The sequence below is a fragment of the Peromyscus maniculatus genome, chromosome 5 (assembly GCF_049852395.1).
Source record: "Peromyscus maniculatus bairdii isolate BWxNUB_F1_BW_parent chromosome 5, HU_Pman_BW_mat_3.1, whole genome shotgun sequence".
In the NCBI taxonomy this organism is placed as follows: domain Eukaryota; kingdom Metazoa; phylum Chordata; class Mammalia; order Rodentia; family Cricetidae; genus Peromyscus; species Peromyscus maniculatus.
In genome coordinates this window covers 39,566,593-39,585,994 of record NC_134856.1, presented here as the reverse complement: position 1 = coordinate 39,585,994, position 19,402 = coordinate 39,566,593, and the positions used below count along the sequence as shown (strand labels likewise).

Genomic DNA, 19,402 nt, shown 5'->3' with positions numbered 1-19,402 from the left:
TTCTACATTTGGCATCTACAGATTACCTTCCTCTTCCCAAAGCCCACACCGTAACCAAGTCCCAGAAGTGGATTTTGCTCCCTATTAATGTCATCAGCATACATTTCGTCTAGGTAAGAAATTCTCCAGCCCCAAGAACTAGTTGACATCTTTTCATATCTCTGTCTCTGTCTGCCTGCCTGCCTGCCTGTCTGTCTCTATGTGTTCACATGCACTTCCATGCAGTTATCCAGTGAGGTCACAAGAGGGTGTCAGAGCACACGGAGTTGGAGTTCCAGGTGGTTGGGAGCCACCTGATGTGAGTGCTGGGAACTGAAGTCATGATTCTCTACAAGAACAACAAATATCCTTAACCACTGAGCCATCTCTCCAGGCCCACTTTGACAACTTCTGTCTATGCTCACGTATGATGTGAGGAGTCCCTGCCTTTCCCCTAGAAGAAAACAAAACAAACAACTAACCACCCCAAATTGCTGTCTAGTCCTCACTTTATCAACATGTTAAGGGATGAGTTAAGCTACTAAGGTCCAGAGCATCGGACCTGAGAATAAAACTTGGGTTGTTCCCCAAACTTGACGATTGTCGCCCAGTGGTCAACAAGTATCTAAGAAATACTCACAGTGTAGTTGGCAATATGTTCTCTATCCAGAGGCTCCGTCACTTTCAGCCAGCCTGATTCTCTCTCGATCGTAAACACACCAACAGGGGGTCTGTCTGCTCCCTGGCCAGTGATGCTGTAGTAAACCATGGTTTCCTTGTCCCTGTTGGATTTGATCTGAACACAAAACAGAAAAGAAACAGAATTGGCAAGGAAAGGTCTTGCCATCGGGTCCTCCCATTTTCTCTTCTCTCAGCCCTTCCCTACCTGAACCAGCTTCTTAGGAAACGGGCCCTTCTCATTTTCTGGGCAGCTGATGGGGGGGATGACCCAGTCTCGTTTCTGTCTTCTGTGACCCTGGTGAGAGCTGGGAAATGTGAGCACTTGCGGCTGGGATCCGGAGCTAGGGTCCTAAGAAGAAAGAAGATGAACAAAATGAAAGAATTCCGAAGGCATACAGGTCTCCCCGTGTGGTCTCCCCCACTGACGTCTCCCATCTGCTGCGGGTGCTGTACATTTGAATTTAATGACTCGTTGACAAATCACATATACCATCCAAACCAAGCATCCTGTCAATGCTATTGTTAGGACACTGACTGCCCATGATGGTCCCTATGCCTGAAAGCTTGGCTCCCACCACAGTGGCTAAGGAGAGCTCTTCAGATCACAGGGGCTATGGCCTTGACGTATACGGTGAGACCCCAGTCTCTTCTTTGGTTTTGTATCATAAGACAAGTGGTTTATTCTCCTATATGCTCCACTCTGATGTGTCCTCTAGCCCTGGCTAGAGGACAAAATAACAGTGTCATTTGGTCTTAAATCTCCAGAACCAAAAATCCAAGTCAAACCTATTTTTTTTTAAGTTAATTGCCTCAGGAATTTTGTTATAGTATGCTATAACTAATGGAATGCTCTATATATAACAGAATGCTAACTAACATGGCCATACAATCAACATTATTTTTTTTTTAAATTCTTTTCTGTGTAGGCCATGCTGTCCTGGAACTCACTCTGTAGACCAGGCTAGCCTCGAACTCAGAGATCCACCTGCCTCTGCCTCCCAAATGCTGGGATTAAAGGTGTACACCATCACCACCAGGCTGATCTTTTTAAATTCTTAATATCCATAATTCAAATAACCACTGTGAATACACAATTTGTGGGTGTGAACATTTGAGAATTGTATTTAAAGGTTATTTCAAACTTACATAATTCATCTCCTTTAAAAAACATTATACTCACTCGGGAGGCAGAGGCAGGCGGATCTCTGTGAGTTCGAGGCCAGCCTGGGCTATCAAGTGAGTTCCAGGAAAGGCGCAAAGCTACACAGAGAAACCCTGTCTCAAAAAAAACAAAACAAAACAAAACAAAAAAAAAAAAAAAAAAAAAAAAAAAAACATTATACTCTGATAATATCAGAGGTGATTCCAGTAACTAGATGTTTGGGAGTTCTGGGCTTCCTTTCTTTTGTTTTCCTAGGGATATAGTTCTCTAAAGTGGAATTGTCAATCTTGTTTAAGTTTGGGGAATTGCTACTAAGAACTACTTTGAGATCGATACAAATGTGTTAGTCTTTTTGTTTCCTATCTATAAGGGTTCCATTTGTTCTAACAGAAGCTGCTGGGATGGGAAACAAAAATAACCTGGAGTCTCATATTGAACAGTTCCAATGTGCAATAAAGATAATGTTATGCACACTCAGGGAAAAAAGAGAGCTGAAGATGAAAGGAAAATGCCTCCTAAATTGTTTAAGTGTTTAGAATGATTCGTGGTAACAAAGTTCTATAAGTTTTCACCCTCTCCCTTCACAGGGAGATTCACTTACCAACACAGATCACAGCCTGCCAAGTTCTAATCAAGCCCTATTTCCTGTTTTCTTGCTTGTTGTTTGGTTTGGACATTTTTAGAAACAGTCTCATGAACCCTAGTCTGGCTTCAAATTGTGTAGTCAAGGATGATCTTGAACTTCAATTCCTTCTTCTTCCACCTACCAAAGGATGACGGCAGGTACCACCATGCTGTTTGTGTGATGGTGGCGAATAGAAGCCAGGGCCTCATGCATGCTAGGCAAGAACTCTACCAACTGAGCTACATTTTCACATCTGCAGCCCTTCTGGTTTTTTTTTTTTTTTTTTGTTTTTCTTTCTAAGATTCAAAACATTAAAGACAGACATCAAATGTGACCAGGTGTTCTAGAACACAGCCCCACATTCCTGCCACACAGATAAACACACACACCTGCCACACTCTGCATCTGTCACCTACAGAAGAAAGCCTGCATGGGCTAAGGGCCGGCTCTGGGACTGGCTGCCTAGCTTTTAATTCTCAGTTTAGTTCCCCATCTTCCTCCAGAGGGGATCACATAACTTCTGGGTGAACTGTCCCAGTCTAAAGTGGGGATTTGTTTTGTTTTGTTTTGTTTTGTTTTGTTTTGTTTTGTTTTGTTTTGTTGAGATAGGGCCTGCCTCACAGTGAAGTCCTTGCTGGCCTCTAACTCATAGAAATCCACCTGTCTCTACTTTCCAAGTGTGGTATTAGAGGTGTGTGATACCACATCTGGCAAAAATTGAGATTACGATATTGGTGCCAATGTCCTAGAGTGCTTGGGAGGACTAAACGATACTTGTTTACATGTAATAAAGTATCTAGAATATTGCCTGAAACACGGCAGGTGCTCCGGAAACGAAGATGACGATGGTTGGAAAACGCTGGCATATTATTTGGGGGGAATTAACTCCAGTGCAGGAAGAATACAAGAAACCATCCATCAACAGTGCACCCTAAGCCTTCAAGTGCCCATCTGACCCAGCCACGGTGAATAACTGGACACGGCTAAATGAACACAAACCCAATGGCAATATTGAGAAGGAAAACAAAGGCCCTGCCTTGCCAAGCTGCAGGGTATTTAAAGAGACGGTAATAAATGGTGCGTAACGTAACATGAACTTCCCGTGTGAGAGCAAAAGGAACCAGGCCTGAACTCCCTGAGCACGAACCTCCCTCAGAAAGCCTAACCAGACAAAGGGGAAGAACTAGAAAGTTAGATGTGTGTGTGCTTGCATGCATGATTATCACAGCAGTGGTGTGTAACCAGGGGACAACCTCAGTCTCTAGCTGTTTGTCACTGCACACCAGGCTAGCTGGCCTGTGTCACTGTCCTGGATCTACAGACCCACACTCCTTCATCCGGCCACTGTGTGGGTTTTGGGAATTGACCCTTAGGTCGTCCTCTTGCTTACAAAGCAAGTGCTGTATCTTCTAAGCCTTCACTTCAAAATGTGTTGTGTGTGTGACACAAGGTCTTGTGTTTGGTGACTGAGGTTCACCTGGAACTCACAAACCTCCTGCCTCAGCCTGAGATTACAAGTTTTGTGCAACCATTCGAAGACATTCTTCCATTTTCTCTTTGTACTCTGTTTTTGTTTTTTTGTTTGTTTGTTTGTTTGTTTGTTTGTTTTTTGCTCACCTGGGTTTGCTTATTTGGTTTTTTTGAGAGAGGGTTTCTCTGTGTAGCCCTGGCTATCTGGGAACTCGCTCTGTAGACCAGGCTGTCCTCGAACTCACAGAGATCCACCTGCCTCTGCCTCCCGAGTGCTGGGATTAAAGGTGTGCGCCACCACTGCCCGGCTTAGTTTTGCTTTTTTGAGACAGAGTTTTATTCTGTAGCCCAGGCTGGTCTAGAATTCACTATGTAGCTCAGGCTGTCCTCAAACTTAGAGCAAATCTGTTTTAGATTTCTAAATGCTGGGATTACAGATTGAGGCGGCATGCTGGGTCTTTGTTTGTGAGACAGGGTCTTGCAGTATTTAGTCCTGGCTGGCCTCAAAGTCATGCAAATCCCTGTCTCAGCCTCCTAAGTGTTGGGGTTACCCTTACACCCAGATTCTTCCTTCCTTATTAAATTCAAAACTTAGGGGCTAGAGAGATGGCTCAATGGTTAAGAGCCTCAACAGTTAAGAGCACTTGCTACTCTTGCAGAGGATATGGGTTCAATTCCCAGCACTCATACAGAAACTTAAAACCATCGGAAACTTCAGTTCCAGGGGATCCCATACCCTTTTCCAGCCTCCACAGGTACCAGGCACACATGTGGTATGCACATATAGATGCAGGAAAAACAGCCATGCATATACAATAAAAAACAAACAAATCTTTAAAAGAATTTTTTTTTAAACTCTCTTTTTCTCTAACATATACCTCAGTTTTGTGCCCAGGAATATACAGAACTAAGAAGATGCATTTGGGCTCTGAGGCGATAACTGACTGGATGGTTCAGTGGGCAGAGCAATTGCTATGCATGAACGGTGGTACACACCTGTAAGGCCAGCACTGGGGACAGTGACAGGGAGATCCCTGCAGCTCACCACCATCCAGTCAGCTCAATCAGCAAAGTCCAGATTTACCAAAAGACCCAGTCTCAAAAAATATGGTGGATACGGGGTATGGTGGCACACCCTTTAATCCCAACACTTGGGAGGCAGAGGCAGGTGGATCACTGTGAATTCGAGGCCAGCCAGGGCTTCGAAGTATGACCTTATCTCAAAAAAAAAAAAAAAGAGAGTGAGGAAGATTCGTGACAAAAATTAACATTGACCTCTGGCCTCCACACACATGCACACTAACACCACTTTTTTCTTTTTTGTTTAAAAAGCTACACTTAACAGCTAGATGTGGCTTAGTGGATTAGTGCTTGAGAATTCCATAAAATTCATATTGTTAAGTCACTTAAAAGGTAGACAGACAATTAAGCTATGTAAGAATTCTTTTTCTCCAGCCATCATATTGCACAGACTCCTTTAATCCCAGCCTTTGGGAGGCAGAGGCAAGCAGATCTGAGTTCAAGGCTAGCCTGGTCTACATAGCAAGTTCGAGGACAGGCAGAGTTAAACGGTGGGACTCCGCCTCATATACCTCCATGTCACCTATCTCCCCATCCCCAGTGAAGAAGGGATAACTGGCCTTCCAGTAGCTAACTTGGACCGTGAGGTAGCCATAAGAATCAAACCACATGTGGTACTAGTGGTACACTCCTATAATCCCAACACTTGAAAGGCTAAAGCAGGAGAATCAGGAGTTCAAGCCCACCCTGGGCTACATAATGAGACCCTGTCTATAAAATAGTAACAATATGAAACAAAGCCACGTGCTCACTGCGGTGCACACTTGTAATCTCAGCATTTGGGAGGCTGAGGCAGGAGGGCTACAAGCTTAAGTTCAGCTTAGGCTAAAAGTCTTGGAGTAGGGCATCGTGTGCCAAGGATAGCAAAACAGAAAGATAAGGAGATGCCAGGTGGTGGCGCACTCCTTTAGTGCCAGCACTCAGGAGGCAGAGGCAGTCAAATCTCTGTGAATTCGAGGCCAGCTTGGTCTGGTCTACAAAGTGAGTTTCAGGACAGCTAGGGCCATCACACAAAGAAAACCTGTCTCAAAAACAAAACAAAAATCAAGCAAGCAAACAAGCAAACAAAAAACACAAAGGCAGACACTACCACCCCAGCCAGCTTGGGGGTTTCTGTAATGCACACTTGAATCAAATCCTGATACTGCAGAAATGGAGACAGAGTAAAGTCAGTAGAGGCGAAAGTGTGTGTGAGCGTGTGTGCGTGTAGGCAAAACAAGTCCCAAGCTGGTCTTGGTCCTAGAAGGCTCCCACAGTCAACTGCTGGCAGGGAGGGACTTCCTGTGCTGAACTTGCATGCATGGCTGGCCGGCGGAGGGCTCGAGTCAGGAAGCCATGGCTAATGTAATTGAACGAAGTTCTTTACTTCTCTAATTGCATCAGAGAGGAAAAACTAGATCAGGGGGTTATTAAATTCCGTGAATCTCAAGAGTCTTCAGAGAACAGAACAGGGATCAGCCTTAAAGGCTTTGGCATGCCATGGATAGGGCACAATCCACACTTCTGAGGCAGGAAGCAGGATATGGCTAGAATGTCCCCTGGAGAGACACGATAGGAAATACCAAGAGAGCATTTTCAAGATGGGCAAAGGCATTTGGCTTTTGGTAACAATCTCCAGGGACATTCATGACTAGAATCTAGACAACACACAGTCAGTCTGTGTATCAGCTTCTCTGATGTTTGCTGGTTTTCTGGACTGAGCCAGACCTCACAGCAGACACCGCAAACACCATGGGGAAGAATCTGATGCACGTGACAGTGGACAGAAGACTTAACACTGTTGGCTTGTTTACATTTTTTTTTTTCACCAAGACAGAGTTTCTCTGTGTAGCTTTGGAGCCTGTCCTGGAACTCACTCAGTAGACCAGGCCGGCCTCGAACTCAAAGATCCGCCTGCCTCTGCCTCCTAAGTGCTGGGATTAAAGGCGTGTGCCACCCCTGCTTAGCCTTGTTTATTATTTATGTATAGATTTGCATGAATCTACGTGCACCGTGTGGAGGTCAGAAAAGGGTCCTGTATCTCCTGCAACTGGAGTTGCTGTGCTCTGGTGTGCCTGATGTGGGTGTTGGGAATCAAACCCACGTCCTCTGCAAGAGCAGTGAACGTCCTTAACTGCTGGCTGCCTCTCCAGCTGTACAGAGGGACAAAGACTTCCCACTGGTCTTCCCCAGCACCTCTCCTTATTCATTTTGCCTCCAGGAAGGCTATGACAACAGCTGATGCTGGATGAGAATTGGACTCACCCAGCCCTCCCTCCACAGCTCAGGCTCACATCTGTGCTCAGCCTAGTACAGATAGAAACGATGTCTTTTCAAAGGCAGATACGGTGGGGCATGCCTCTTTACCACACATGGGAGGCAGAGGCAGGGAGTTTCAGGTCACCCTGGGCTACATACCAAGTTTGGGGACAACCTCAGCTACACAAAGCCATCTTTCTCTTATTTGTTTATTTCAGAGCCATCTTTCAAATAAAACAAAAAGGGGGTCGGAAAGAGATTTTTAAAGGTTTTTTTGTTTTGTTTTGTTTTTTTAGTTTTTTAAGATAGGATTTCTCTGTGTATCCCTGACTGACTGTCCTAGAGCTAGCTCTGTAGACCAAGCTGGCCCCAAACTCACAGAGATCCGCCTGCCTTTGCCTCCCAAGAGCTGGGATTAAAGACGTGCACCACCACTGCTTGGCTTTTAAAAGATTTTTTTTTTAAGGTATGTAGAGCTGGGGAGGTAGCTCAGGTGGCAGAATATTTGACTAGCATGCATGAAGTCCGTATTTAATCCCTAGAACCTCACAAAACCAGGTGTGGTAGCATAAGCCTGTAATCCTATCCTGTGGGAGATGAAAAGTTAGAGCGAGTTTGAGGCTAGCATGGGCTACAAGGGATCCTATCTAAAAGAGACAGAGAAAAAGAAAGAAAGAAACTCATATCAAACATGTCAGTACACGCCTGTAATCCCATGTTAAGAAGCTGAGGCAGGAGGACTGGGTTTGAAGCCAGCCTGGGCCATTTTATAGCAAGACACCTACCTCTAAATAAGCAGATTCCCCCTAATCAGTATCTCTAAATAAGAAGAGTGTAACAACTGTCACGTAGAAGTACACTAACCAGAGGATGTTCTGGCTGTGTGTGTGGCTATCTATACCCCTTTATAGAAGGGACCTGATATCCACAAAGGAAGAGGGGACTCCTTGTGGATATCAAGTGTGTACATACGTTCTTAGTGTTTTGTGTGTGAATTCACTCAGCCCACACAGGTTAAATGATTCCTCTCTGGTTACTGGGGTCAGAGGTTAGAGAGAGCAATGGTAGGTTAACAGTCCCAGGCAGGGTCCATGTCTTCCTCCTTATCCTACACTACAGATCCCCATAACCCAACAGCAACCCCCAAACCCCCACGAGAATGAGTTCAGTCAGAAAGACTGTCCTCAACTGGGGATACTTTTGCCACCCCCACCCCCACCCCCAAGAGTCACGGGCAGTTTCTGGAGACAGTTTTAGCTGTCATAACTGACGGGTATTCCTGGCATCAAGGATGCCACTTAGCATCCTACAGAGTCTTCCCACAAAATTATCTTGCCCAACAAGTCCCCAGTGCCAAGGAGAGGGGACCCAGATCAAACAACAATCTGAAAACTATCCACACACACACACATCCAAGGAATACCCCAACCTACATGGTGGTGGTGCCGGTGTTGGTGGTGGCCCACGGACTTCAGAATCACTCTGGTGGAAAGCTTCCTGTGAGTAGAGTCCCAGGCGTGGACAAGAAAACTGGTTTCCAGCTTATGAAGCTTTAGAGGCCGACTGAGCGTGATGACACCATCCGTAGCCACTTTGAATCGGGAGTCCTCGGAAAAGTAGGCTGTCCTCGGCCGACCAGTGCACCCTTCAAACTTCACTGTAGGACAGAGATCACAGCAATTAAGACACTGGACAGCTAGATCACAGATACAGACATTGCTTCTTGGAGTGATCCACCCACCAAATCATACGGAGCATGCACCAGCTCAACAAACCACAAGCTGACAATGAGCAACCCATACCCAGGGGGCCTCCTCATCATCATTAAGATCTTCCCAATCGAGGGCAACTGATCTTTGGAGGCTGGTTTCTTTTTCCTCATCTAACTGTCAGTGAAAATAGAATCTTGTCTATAAAGTAACCGTTCATTTTCAGAGTGAAATCAAAAGAAGTGGTTCAGTATGAAAACAGACCACAAGGGGGGGATGTCTCATCAGGTCAAAGTGCCTACAGTTCAGCCTGATGCCCAGAGGTCAGACCCCCCAGAACCCAGGCACAGAGCAGGATGTGACACAGAGTGGTGATGAGCATCTGTAAGCCCAGGACTCCTACACCAAATGGAGAATTGCAGTAGAATGCTTTCAGGTGTGTTACTAGCCTGCTAGCCTACAGTTCACAGCCAAGTCTGCAGAGACAGGAGATCCTGCCTCAAAACTTCTCCAGAAGCCCCAGGTTCAGTTCTGGCCATGTTATAGTGTCTCACAACGCTCAGCAACTCCAGGTCCAGCAAATCTGATCCCCTCTTCTGGCCTTTGCAGGCACTACATGAACATGGTACGCTTGCATGCATACAAAATACAAATAAGTAAACCTTTAAAAGAACACAGAAGCTGGGTGGTGGTGGCACACACCTTTCATCCCAGCACTCAGAAAGCTGAGGCAGGAGGATCGCAATAGGTTTGAGGCCAAGTGAGCCACACAGTGAAACTGTTTCTTAAAAAAGAAAAACCAAATAAATAGTGTAGTGCACGCCTCCAATCCTAGCACTTCAGAGGTGGAAACAGGTGCATCAGATGCTTCAAGTCATTCCTGGCTAAACAGCAAATTCGAGGCTGCATGAAACCCTCAAAAAAGCAAAAACAAGGGTCACCAAGATGGCTCAACATGGAAGGTGCCAAACCTGACAACCCGAGAGCAATTGCTAGAAACCCCCAGAGAGAAAGAGCTCAGGCACAGAAGAGAACTGACCTCTGTGAGCTGTCCTCAGACCTCCGCAGGCATACCATGGGACACTCCTGTGTCCACACAGAGAGAAATGTAATAGAAGACCTCGCGGATAGAGGTTGAAAAAGACAGTTCACAATTAAACTCAGGAATTAGCTTACTTTCCACCTTTTCTAACAAGTGCCCATCACTCCTCACCATGGAATTCCCATTTCATCTCAGCATTCTCTTATGAAAATTCCCATTCCTGTGCCCATTTTACAAAGCTAGATACCTCGACATTCTCTGCTCTGGACCTGGGTTTTCTGCCTGTCCTGCAGTGTTCATTTCTTCCACCAGAGGTCGCCCTGGTAAACATGTCTGAAGCCAAAAGCCCTATGCTTGCCAGAGAAAATATAGACATGAATGTCTTGTTTCAGTGGTGAGAAGGGTACAGGTACCACCATCAATCCCAGTGGCAAAATATGCTTTTTTAACATACATACTTTGGAGCCAAATGATAAAAATTGCAGAAGAATCTATGTGAACTTAAACTCTTCTTTATTATGAGAGGAATAAGTATGTATAGGTAGGTGTGTGTGTGTGTGTGTGTGTGTGTGTGTGTCTGTGTCTGTGTCTGTGTCTGTGTCTGTGTCTGTGTCTGTGTGTCTGTCTATGCAGTCAGCCTTGGTATGGTTCTTCAGATGCTGCCCACCCTGTTTTGTAAGACTAAGACAAACAAGCAAGCCAGGCTGGCTGGCCAGCGAGCGCCAGGACTCCATCTGGGGTCTCTAACTCCCCATACTGAGATTACAAGTCCCCCACCTTGTGAGACTTTTTTCATGGGCTCAGCAAGCACTTAACTGACCGAGCCTAGTTCCCAGTTCCCTAGTTCCCAGATACCACTTTTAAAGTCCAAATTAGGAACCTTTAAAGATGCTTTTAAAGAAACTCTCCCAACCCACAGCACAAGTAATGGGGGGATGGGTCACATCTGGGGGCTTGTCACACGCAGAGATCAGGCACTGGCTCTCCTTTCCCCAGCCAGCACCAATCCAGGCAGTCAAACTGCAGGAGCATGACTGGACTTGCCAGGGGTGGTGGCTACCGAGTGAAAATGGCTTGGTAATAACGTGGTGCAAGGCGTTTAACTGCTCAAGGCACTTCTCAGTGGTGGCTCGGCCTCACTCTTGGAGAAGTGACATCCTAGGTATGACAGAGAGCCCCAACCTGAATTTCCAGGTGCTGGTTAAGGCTCATTATCTTTCAGTAAAACCAGATCCTCTGGGCTGAGAAATAATTACAGGAAAGTTGGAGGGGCTCTCCAGCCCCAGGAAGATTCTGAAAGTTGCCTTCCATCTGGGCCAGAGCTGGCCCAGCTCAGCCATGCAGAGATCTGAGAACACCAAGAACACATGGACATTTCCACATAGAAGGTGCTGAACAGAGAAAGCCGATAAGGGACTGAAGTCAATCCCACTTGGCATGACACCTTGCCTTACAGGGTTATGACCTGCGCCGGTCCACACAGGAACTAGGACTCTGCGCACCTCTAAATGGGACAACCACAGCAGTCAATGGTCTCAAACTGGGTGTGGTGGTGCACACCTGCAATCCCATTATTGGAGAGTCTGAGGCTACCCTGGCTTGCACACGGAGACCCCTAAAAACAACAAAAAACCCCTACAATCTGAACTAACAGTTTCAGTTACCCTTTGCCAACTGTTTTACCCACATTTAAAGTATTTGTAGGACAGTACCATTCCAGGCTCCATTCTAAGCTCTTAACAAATATTAAACCACACAAACCCAGAACCATATGCAGCTGATGCTCTTGGCATCCTTTTTTTTTTCTTTTCTTCCTCTTTTTTGGGGGGTGGGGTAGGGGTGGGTCTATGTAGTCCTGACTGTCCTAAAGCTCACTGTGTAGCCCAGGCTAGCCTCGAACTCACAGAGATCAGCCTGTCTCCGCCTCCCAAGTGTTGAGATTTAATGGTGTGTGCCGCCATGCCTGGCACTCCTCTTTTTACAAATGGGGAAGTTTAGGCAGAGAGTAAGTGAGCAGGGCTCAGGTCTGGACTCGGGCAGTCTGAGATCTCATCCCCCGACTGCCCTTTGTGCCTCTGTCTATAGCAGGCCCTTGCCCTGGGTTCTTTGCCTCTTTTTCCTTTTTAGATTTATTTTTATTTTTATATTCATGGGTATTTTGTGTGTGTACATATGTCTAAGTACCACATGCATACCTGTTCCCAAGGAGCCAGAAGAGTGTGTCAGCCCCTTGTAATAAGAGTTACAAACAGTTGTGAGCTGCCACGTGGTTACTGGGAATCAAGTCCGGGTTTTCTAGAAGAGCAGCCAGAGATCTTAACCACTGAGCCATCTCTCCAGCCCACCTTTTATTATTTAAAAGTGTTTGTTTTAAATAATTTTTTTAATTTTATGTACATTGGTGATGATATCAAATACCCTGGAACTGGAGTAACAGACAGTTGTGAGCCACCATGTGGGTGCTGGGAACTGAACCCGGGTCCTCTGGAAGAGCAGCCGGTGCTCTTAACCTCTGAGCCATCTCTCCAGCCCTAAAAGTGCTCTTGTAATTGTGTTTTTTACATTGAGTTGTTTCGCATGTGTATGTGTGCGATCGTGGAGGTCAGAAGATAACTTGCAGCTATCGGCTCTCTCCTCCGTGTGGGTCCCAGGGCTCAGACTCAGGTTGTCGGTCGGCAACAAGCGTGTTTACTCACTAGGCCTTGGTTACTCTCTAGCCTGTTATCATATGCATGTACAGGGGGTGTGTGTGTAGCAGGGTGTGTGAGGGTGTGTGTGTGTGGAGGTCAGAGGGCAATCTTGTGGGCTCAGCGATTTCCCGCTGCTTTTGCATGGATATGCCACCAAGCTGCTGAGCCATCTCCCGTCTCATGGTGGGGTGGGACGGGGTGACTTCTCCGTGCCCCCACCCCAGCCTTGCTGAGGCACCATCCGGCATGGGCTTTCTTTTCCCGAAATTATACACTGCTGAGTTCAGAGCTGGGTTCGATCACCCAAAAGTGAGGGCTCTTCACTGTCATCCAGACCACCCTACCCCACCCCCATGGCCGGCAACTGAATCCAAAGCTTTGCACGTGCTAGCCTGCAGTGATGCCTCTCTACCTGGGCGTTAAGGTAACTGGAGAAGACTGACAGAAGTAGGGTTGAGGTGGCCTTTTTTCCTTCTAAAGATTGATTGATTTATTATGTTTAGTTTTCTGCTTGCGAGTGTCCCTGCAGGCCAGAAGAGGGCGCCAGATCTCATTAGAGATGTGTTTGTGAGCCACATGCTGGGAATTGAACTCAGGACCTCTGGAAGAGCAGCCAGTGCTCTTAACCTCTGAGCCATCTCTCCAGCCCCAGGGCTTTTTTCTTTTCCTTCCTTCCTTCCTTCCTTCCTTCCTTCCTTCCTTCCTTCCTTCCTTCCTTCCTTCCTTCCTTCCTTCCTTCCTTCCTTTCTTTCTTTTTTTTTTTTCTTTTGGTTTTTCGAGACAGGGTTTCTCTGTGTAGCTTTGAGCCTTTCCTGGAACTCACTCTGTAGACCAGGCTGGCCTCGAACTCAGAGATCTGAGTGCTGGGATTAAAGGCATGCGCCACCACTGCCCAGCTTTTTTTTTTTTTTTTTTTAAAGATAAAATATATTTTCTTCTGGAGACACAGCTCTATAACAGAGTACTTGCCTAACAATTACCAACAATGTGGGGCAGGGGGTTGATCTCAATCCCAACACTTAAAAAGCAGATCAGGAGTTCTGGGCTACACAGAAGATTTGAGGCCAGCCTGGGCTACATGGGACTGCCTCAAACTGCTCACCCAAGGAGTGAGGGGGATGTTTAATTGTTCCTTTGCTGATTACAATTAGAATGAATTCTTTCTTTTTTTTTTTTTTTTTTTTTTTTTGGTTTTTCGAGACAGGGTTTCTTCTGTGTAGCTTTGCGCCTTTCCTGGAGCTCACTTGGTAGCCCAGGCTGGCCTCGAACTCACAGAGATCCACCTGGCTCTGCCTCCCGAGTGCTGGGATTAAAGGCGTGCGCCACCACCGCCCGGCTGAATTCTTTCTTTAAACGACAAAAACTAACAAGAACTTCTTTCTAGCGGTGTGTCTAACTTTTGCATTCATCAGCACCCGTCTTCCAGCCTACTTGGAAGAAGTAGTAGTTAAAGGCAGAGAACCCTGGAAGAGACAGCTTAAGTGTGATACAAATAAAGCCCAAGTTGATGAAAGCCTCTGGTGGCAGCGGGTGACTGTGAGCCTCAGCAACATTCTTTTCCTGTAATTGCCATCATGCCAGGGCCAGTCTCGCCTGAAGGATCCCATTTCTTCCTCCACTGGGGTGGCCGTCACTGGAATGTGAGTGGGTAGAAACAAAACTCTCGAAGAAACCTCTGAACATTGCAAAAAATGCTGGGGCCTAAGGACCCGGGGCTGTCACCAAAGGCAGCTGGCCACGGTTGATGGGTGCTCCAGTCCCTCAGAAACAACGGCTTGAAAGTAGAGCTCACTGCCCACACCACACACGGGGCGATGCAAGGCACGGCTCCCCCCAGCCCCGCCCTCGAGAAGTTCCACAGCCAATGCCCTGGTGTTTGCTTTGCTCTAAGGACCACTTAGACATACACATACTTGGCTCAGGGTTACAAACGTACGATCAGAGAGGCTTCCAAGCTCCTGGGGGCCACACTGCCACTGTGTACCCCAAACTACAGCTGCATTTTCTGACTCAAACACTTAAGATGGAAAATGAGAAGTTTCACTTGGTGGATGAAAGGACTGAGGTAGACAGTCTCTCCTTCTGTGGTTCAGTAGTACTGTGTCTAAAGTCTCCACAGATGTCAACACCCCGAAAACATCTCCCCAGGTCCATCGTCTCCTTAGATGGCATTGGGTAATGCTGGAACATCCTCCTTTAATGGGTGGCCACAAAATTAGAAAGTACTACAGGCTTGTGAATCAACCACACTCAGGAGAATATGTCACCATAGCTCGAAAAACAGGGCAAGGGCGAGTTATCCTTCAGTCTGTCCGCATCTGGGGTATGTTGCCGAGGACGTATGGGTTCACTCTGATAAGTCACTATTTTCGTCCATCTCTGGAGAGCCGTGGATAAGAACTACACTCTACTCTTTATTAGATACAGCAGTCCTGGGTTAGACATACCTGGTTAAGTGTATACAGTAGGAGACATTTAGCAACTCTCGTTCGTAAATGAAATAGCCGAGGCTCAGAGAGGTGAAGGGGTGTGGCCAAGCTACACTACAAGTCTATGAACAGATGAGGTTGTGGTCTGGGACATTAACTTCTCAGGGTTTAACCATTAGGCAGTCTGTCTACACCATGGGGGTCATTTAGGACACTTGGTTAGTTGAGTGGAGACTTATTTGAGGTAGCTAGTTACAAGGACAAGAACAGTGAAAGATCATCCCATAGACACAGTCCTCAAAAACACAAGGGTACTCAGAGGGCATTCAGGGGCCACACAAAGGAGGAAGTCTGGAACTCAGACTCTGGAACCTTCCACAGAGCTGGGTGCGTGCACACCTTTAATCCTGGCACCGGGAGGCAGAGGAGGCAGGAGGATCAAGAGGCCGCACAGCTAGCTGGAGCCCACCTTGGACTCCTAGTGAGACTGTCTCAAAAACGGAGGGAGGGAGGGAGGGAGGGAGGGAGGGAGGGAGGGAGGGAGGGAGGGAGGGAGGGACAAATCTCCGTCGAGAAATACCCAGCACCGCACAGAAAGGAGAGCCCAGCAAAAACAAAGACAAGGAGAATTCACTCAGGCTCCCCCCGCCCTCACTTCTGGGAGTAAACAGGAGAAAGGGCAATCCATCATCACCCAGACTGTCCCCAGATGTGTGAGGTCATTAGTGCTGACTGTGGACACCTGCCCAGTTTCTACCTGAGCTAATGTGTTTCGAGTTCCACAGTAAACACCAGTGAGTGCCGATCACAATCATCAGGGTGAAAACTGCCATCAGTCTCACAAATGGGACATCCTGAGTCAGCCAACAGCCAGGTTAATATTCTACATCTTGGTGAATGCGGCTAACCGCATTCAAGGGTTCGAGTCACCTCCACCAAGTGTTAGTTTCTCCATCGGCAAAAGGCAGATATGCATGCCTCCTTCAGGAATTTAAGGATTCCTTCCTCAAAAATGTGTGGGTTTTCTCTTTCCTTTTGGGGGGTGTCAGGGGTCGACCCTAGTGCCCCACATGCTAGGTAAATGCTCTATCACTAAACTACATTCCCAATCCTTTTTAATTTTTAATTTGAAACAAGGGCTCACTAAGTTGCCCGGGCTGGTCTTGAACTCCCTTTGTGGCCTTCAGCAGGCCTTGAATTTGTAATCAAGCCTGTGTTGCCTTAGCTTCCCCAGCAGCCCAGAGTACAGTGTAGCTGAGATTACAGGTCTGTACCTCCATGCTTAGATGGCCAACAAATACAGAAAGCTCTCACTCTCTGCTTCACTGGAAACTGAATAACAAGGTCTTTGTCCTCCCAAGATTTATGATCCCGTGCAACAGACAAACACAGCGGTTAAGGTCAGGAATGCGAAGTGTAAGAAACAGCCAGACGGTAGAGGCGCATGGGTTTAATCGGTACTCGGATCTCTGTGAGTTTGAGGCCAGCCTGGTCTACAGATTGAATTCCAGGACAACCAGTCTTGAGAAAGAAGGAAGGAAGGAAGGAAGGAAGGAAGGAAGGAAGGAAGGAAGGAAGGAAGGAAGGAAGGAAGGAAGGAAGGAAGGAAGGAAAAAGAAAAATGTAACAGAGGAGGTAACGTGTTCTGAGGACTGAGGTAGAGGGGACCAGTTTAATGAGGGACAGCAGGGAGGACCCCAAGAACAGCAGAAGGAGTTAGCTAGGCTCTGACTACGTGCTCAAGCCAGAGTGTGGCCCAGGGTGGTGGGGGGCAGTTCCAAGGCCCACCCAAGCACTGCATGTCTAGCACAGCCAGGGTCTCCGATGCAGCACAGGAGAGCCAGGTGAGAACACAGCAGACGTGGGCCATTGTACCCAAATTAAAGTAATGACAGCCTGTGGGTCAGCTCGGGCTCACGCCCAGCGCTGGCTCCTGCTCCTCCAGTTCAGGAGAGCTAGGGCCTCCCTATCTCCCTCGTCCTTCATGGAAAAACCAAGGAAAAGAAGAGCCAGTTGGAAAGCCTTTCCTCTTGGACAGCCCCGAAATGCCCAGTGTCTGCAGACAGACCCTCCCGAGGCTTGATCACAGCACAGCCCTGCGGGGCTCCACTGGAGCAGCGGGACAGCTAGCATTGTTGCCCAGCACTGGGTTTCCATGTCCCTAGAGGCACTATTTGGGGAGGACTCTCCTCTCAACTGTTTTAAGAGAAATGGGAATGAGGTGAAAGAAGGTGAGGATGTGGTCCTTCTAGCCCCCACTGTGGGGGCCAGCCTGCCCCAGGCACCGAGACGGTCCCATCATCACCTGCCGCCAGGTACCCTTCCGTCATCAGCTAAGCGACACAGGCACGCCTTCTCTTGCCCAGACTCTGTCTGTCTGTCTGTCTGTCTGTCTGTCTGTCTGTCTGTCTTCCTCATGTCCCCACTCTGAGATGGCCTTTCTCTCTTTCACTCTTCCCCTCCCCCAACAACCCCCTGCACTAACTCGGCTGTGTGTGGCGTGGTCTCTTAGGGGCACACCTTGGCAGGGCCCGCCAAGGGTACCCGTCCACTTAGCTGCATTTTAATCCTTCCAGCCCCTACCTACCACAATGGGAAAACTTATTTGGTCTCCTCAAGGAAAGGTGGGGAAGGGGGGGATGGACAAAAATGGGATGGAGAGATGGCTCAGTGGTTAAGAGCACTTGTTGCTCTTCCAGAGGATGTGGTTCAAATCCCAGCACCCATTGTCAGGCAGTTGTCTTTAACTCCGGCTTCAGGGGATCTAATGCTCTCTCTTCTGGCCTAGCTGACAGGAGCAGACAAAGATGCATACCGGTTTTTAAAGGGGGGGGGGGGCACTAAGGAGAAACGCTTTGGCCTCCACATTAAGTCAGAACTATAGCGTCCTGGCTTTTAGCCACAAGCAGACACAGTGCCTCACTGCCTAAATACAGGGGTGCTAACTGGCATTGACGCTGGCTGGAACCCAGGGGACATTCCTGTGGCTGTTTGGACGACTCTAGGACCTGTTTGCTTATTGATCAGAAAGAGGAGGCCGCCCACTTTCCCTTTCTGTGGGATTTCTTGGGGCCAGGGAGGGCCCTGTTCTAAATTCCAAAGCAGTGGACTCAATCCTTCACCCTCAAGCCCTGCTGTCTCCCCAAAGGAAGAGGCAGTCCTGAGTACTGGTGCGCCAGGCCCTCCTAGCCCTAGGCCTTAACACAGCCTTGAGAGCTCTCAGGCTTTGGTCCCACTTGGGAACTAAAGCATGTTGACCAAAACGCCTAAAATCTCTACCTGGGATCTAATGCACAGAGCACATACTCTCCAGGGGTGCTTTGAAAACTGCCTGAGCCTGGGTCCTAACTCCAGCTAACTTATAAATACAGCTATCCAGAAATGAGAGAGTCCAGGAATTGATCTTAACTTCTCCCCCAAGCTCCTATGTGAGCAAAAAAGCCCTAAAACAAACAGAAACTGTTATTACATCAGTCATAATAAGCACTTTACAAACCATCAGGAGGAAACATTACTCAGCAAAGGCTCAGAGAAGTTAAGTGCCTCTTCCAAGCACACACAGCATAAGTGGCAGAGCAGGGCTCAAACTCTGGCTGACCCAGGGACCCACACAGTCCTTCTCCACAGCCCAACCTTCTTTCTGGGTTTTGGGGTTTCCTTCACTCCCCTGCCTGATAACGGGAAGTGAGAACACAGTGTCTGTCGTACAATTGTTAACATTGACTGTCAGGTCCTAACACGATGGGAGAGACAGACACACATCACCTCTTCAGACACAGCCAGGTGTCTGTTTTTTGTCCCAGATCAGGGCTTGGTTTGGTTTTTAGCAGCAACAGCAATGCCCCCTGTACATGTGGGTGGTGGTGGTGGTGGTGGTGGTGGTGGCGGCGGCGGCGGTGGCGGCGGCGGCGGCGGCGGCGGGGGGAGATGTTACAAGATGACACCCTGCATTACCTAACATGTCAAAGCAGGGACAAGCAGATGCTGAATAAAACACAGTGTAGCCACAGAGTGTTGTTCAGCAATGAAAAGCAGAGGAGCCTGCTACCTCATGGATGACCCCAACACAAAAGACCATGCTTTATGTGTTAATGTTTTAGTTACATGTATGTCTGTACACCACATGTGTACTTAGTACCACCAGGTCATAGGAAGGCATCAGATCCCCTGGAACTGGTGTTATGGATGGTTATGAACCACCATGCTGGTGCTGGGAATTGAACCTGGGTCCTTGAAAGAGCAGCGAGTGCTCTTCATTGCTAAGCCATCTCTGCAACCTCCTTAGTGATGTTATATT

General features: G+C 47.5%; 1 protein-coding gene across 1 annotated transcript in view; it reads right to left on the bottom strand.

Moving 5' to 3' along the window:
• The window catches only part of Cdh1 (cadherin 1), a 72,550-nt gene that overhangs the window by 13,173 nt on the left and 39,975 nt on the right, over nucleotides 1–19,402 (bottom strand). The window contains exons 3-5 of the mRNA XM_042277627.2: nucleotides 8,669–8,892; nucleotides 866–1,009; nucleotides 620–775 (exon numbers count right to left, since the gene is read on the bottom strand). Coding sequence (XP_042133561.2) covers nucleotides 620–775; nucleotides 866–1,009; nucleotides 8,669–8,892 — 524 coding nt within the window. The remainder of the gene's footprint in view (nucleotides 1–619; nucleotides 776–865; nucleotides 1,010–8,668; nucleotides 8,893–19,402) is intronic.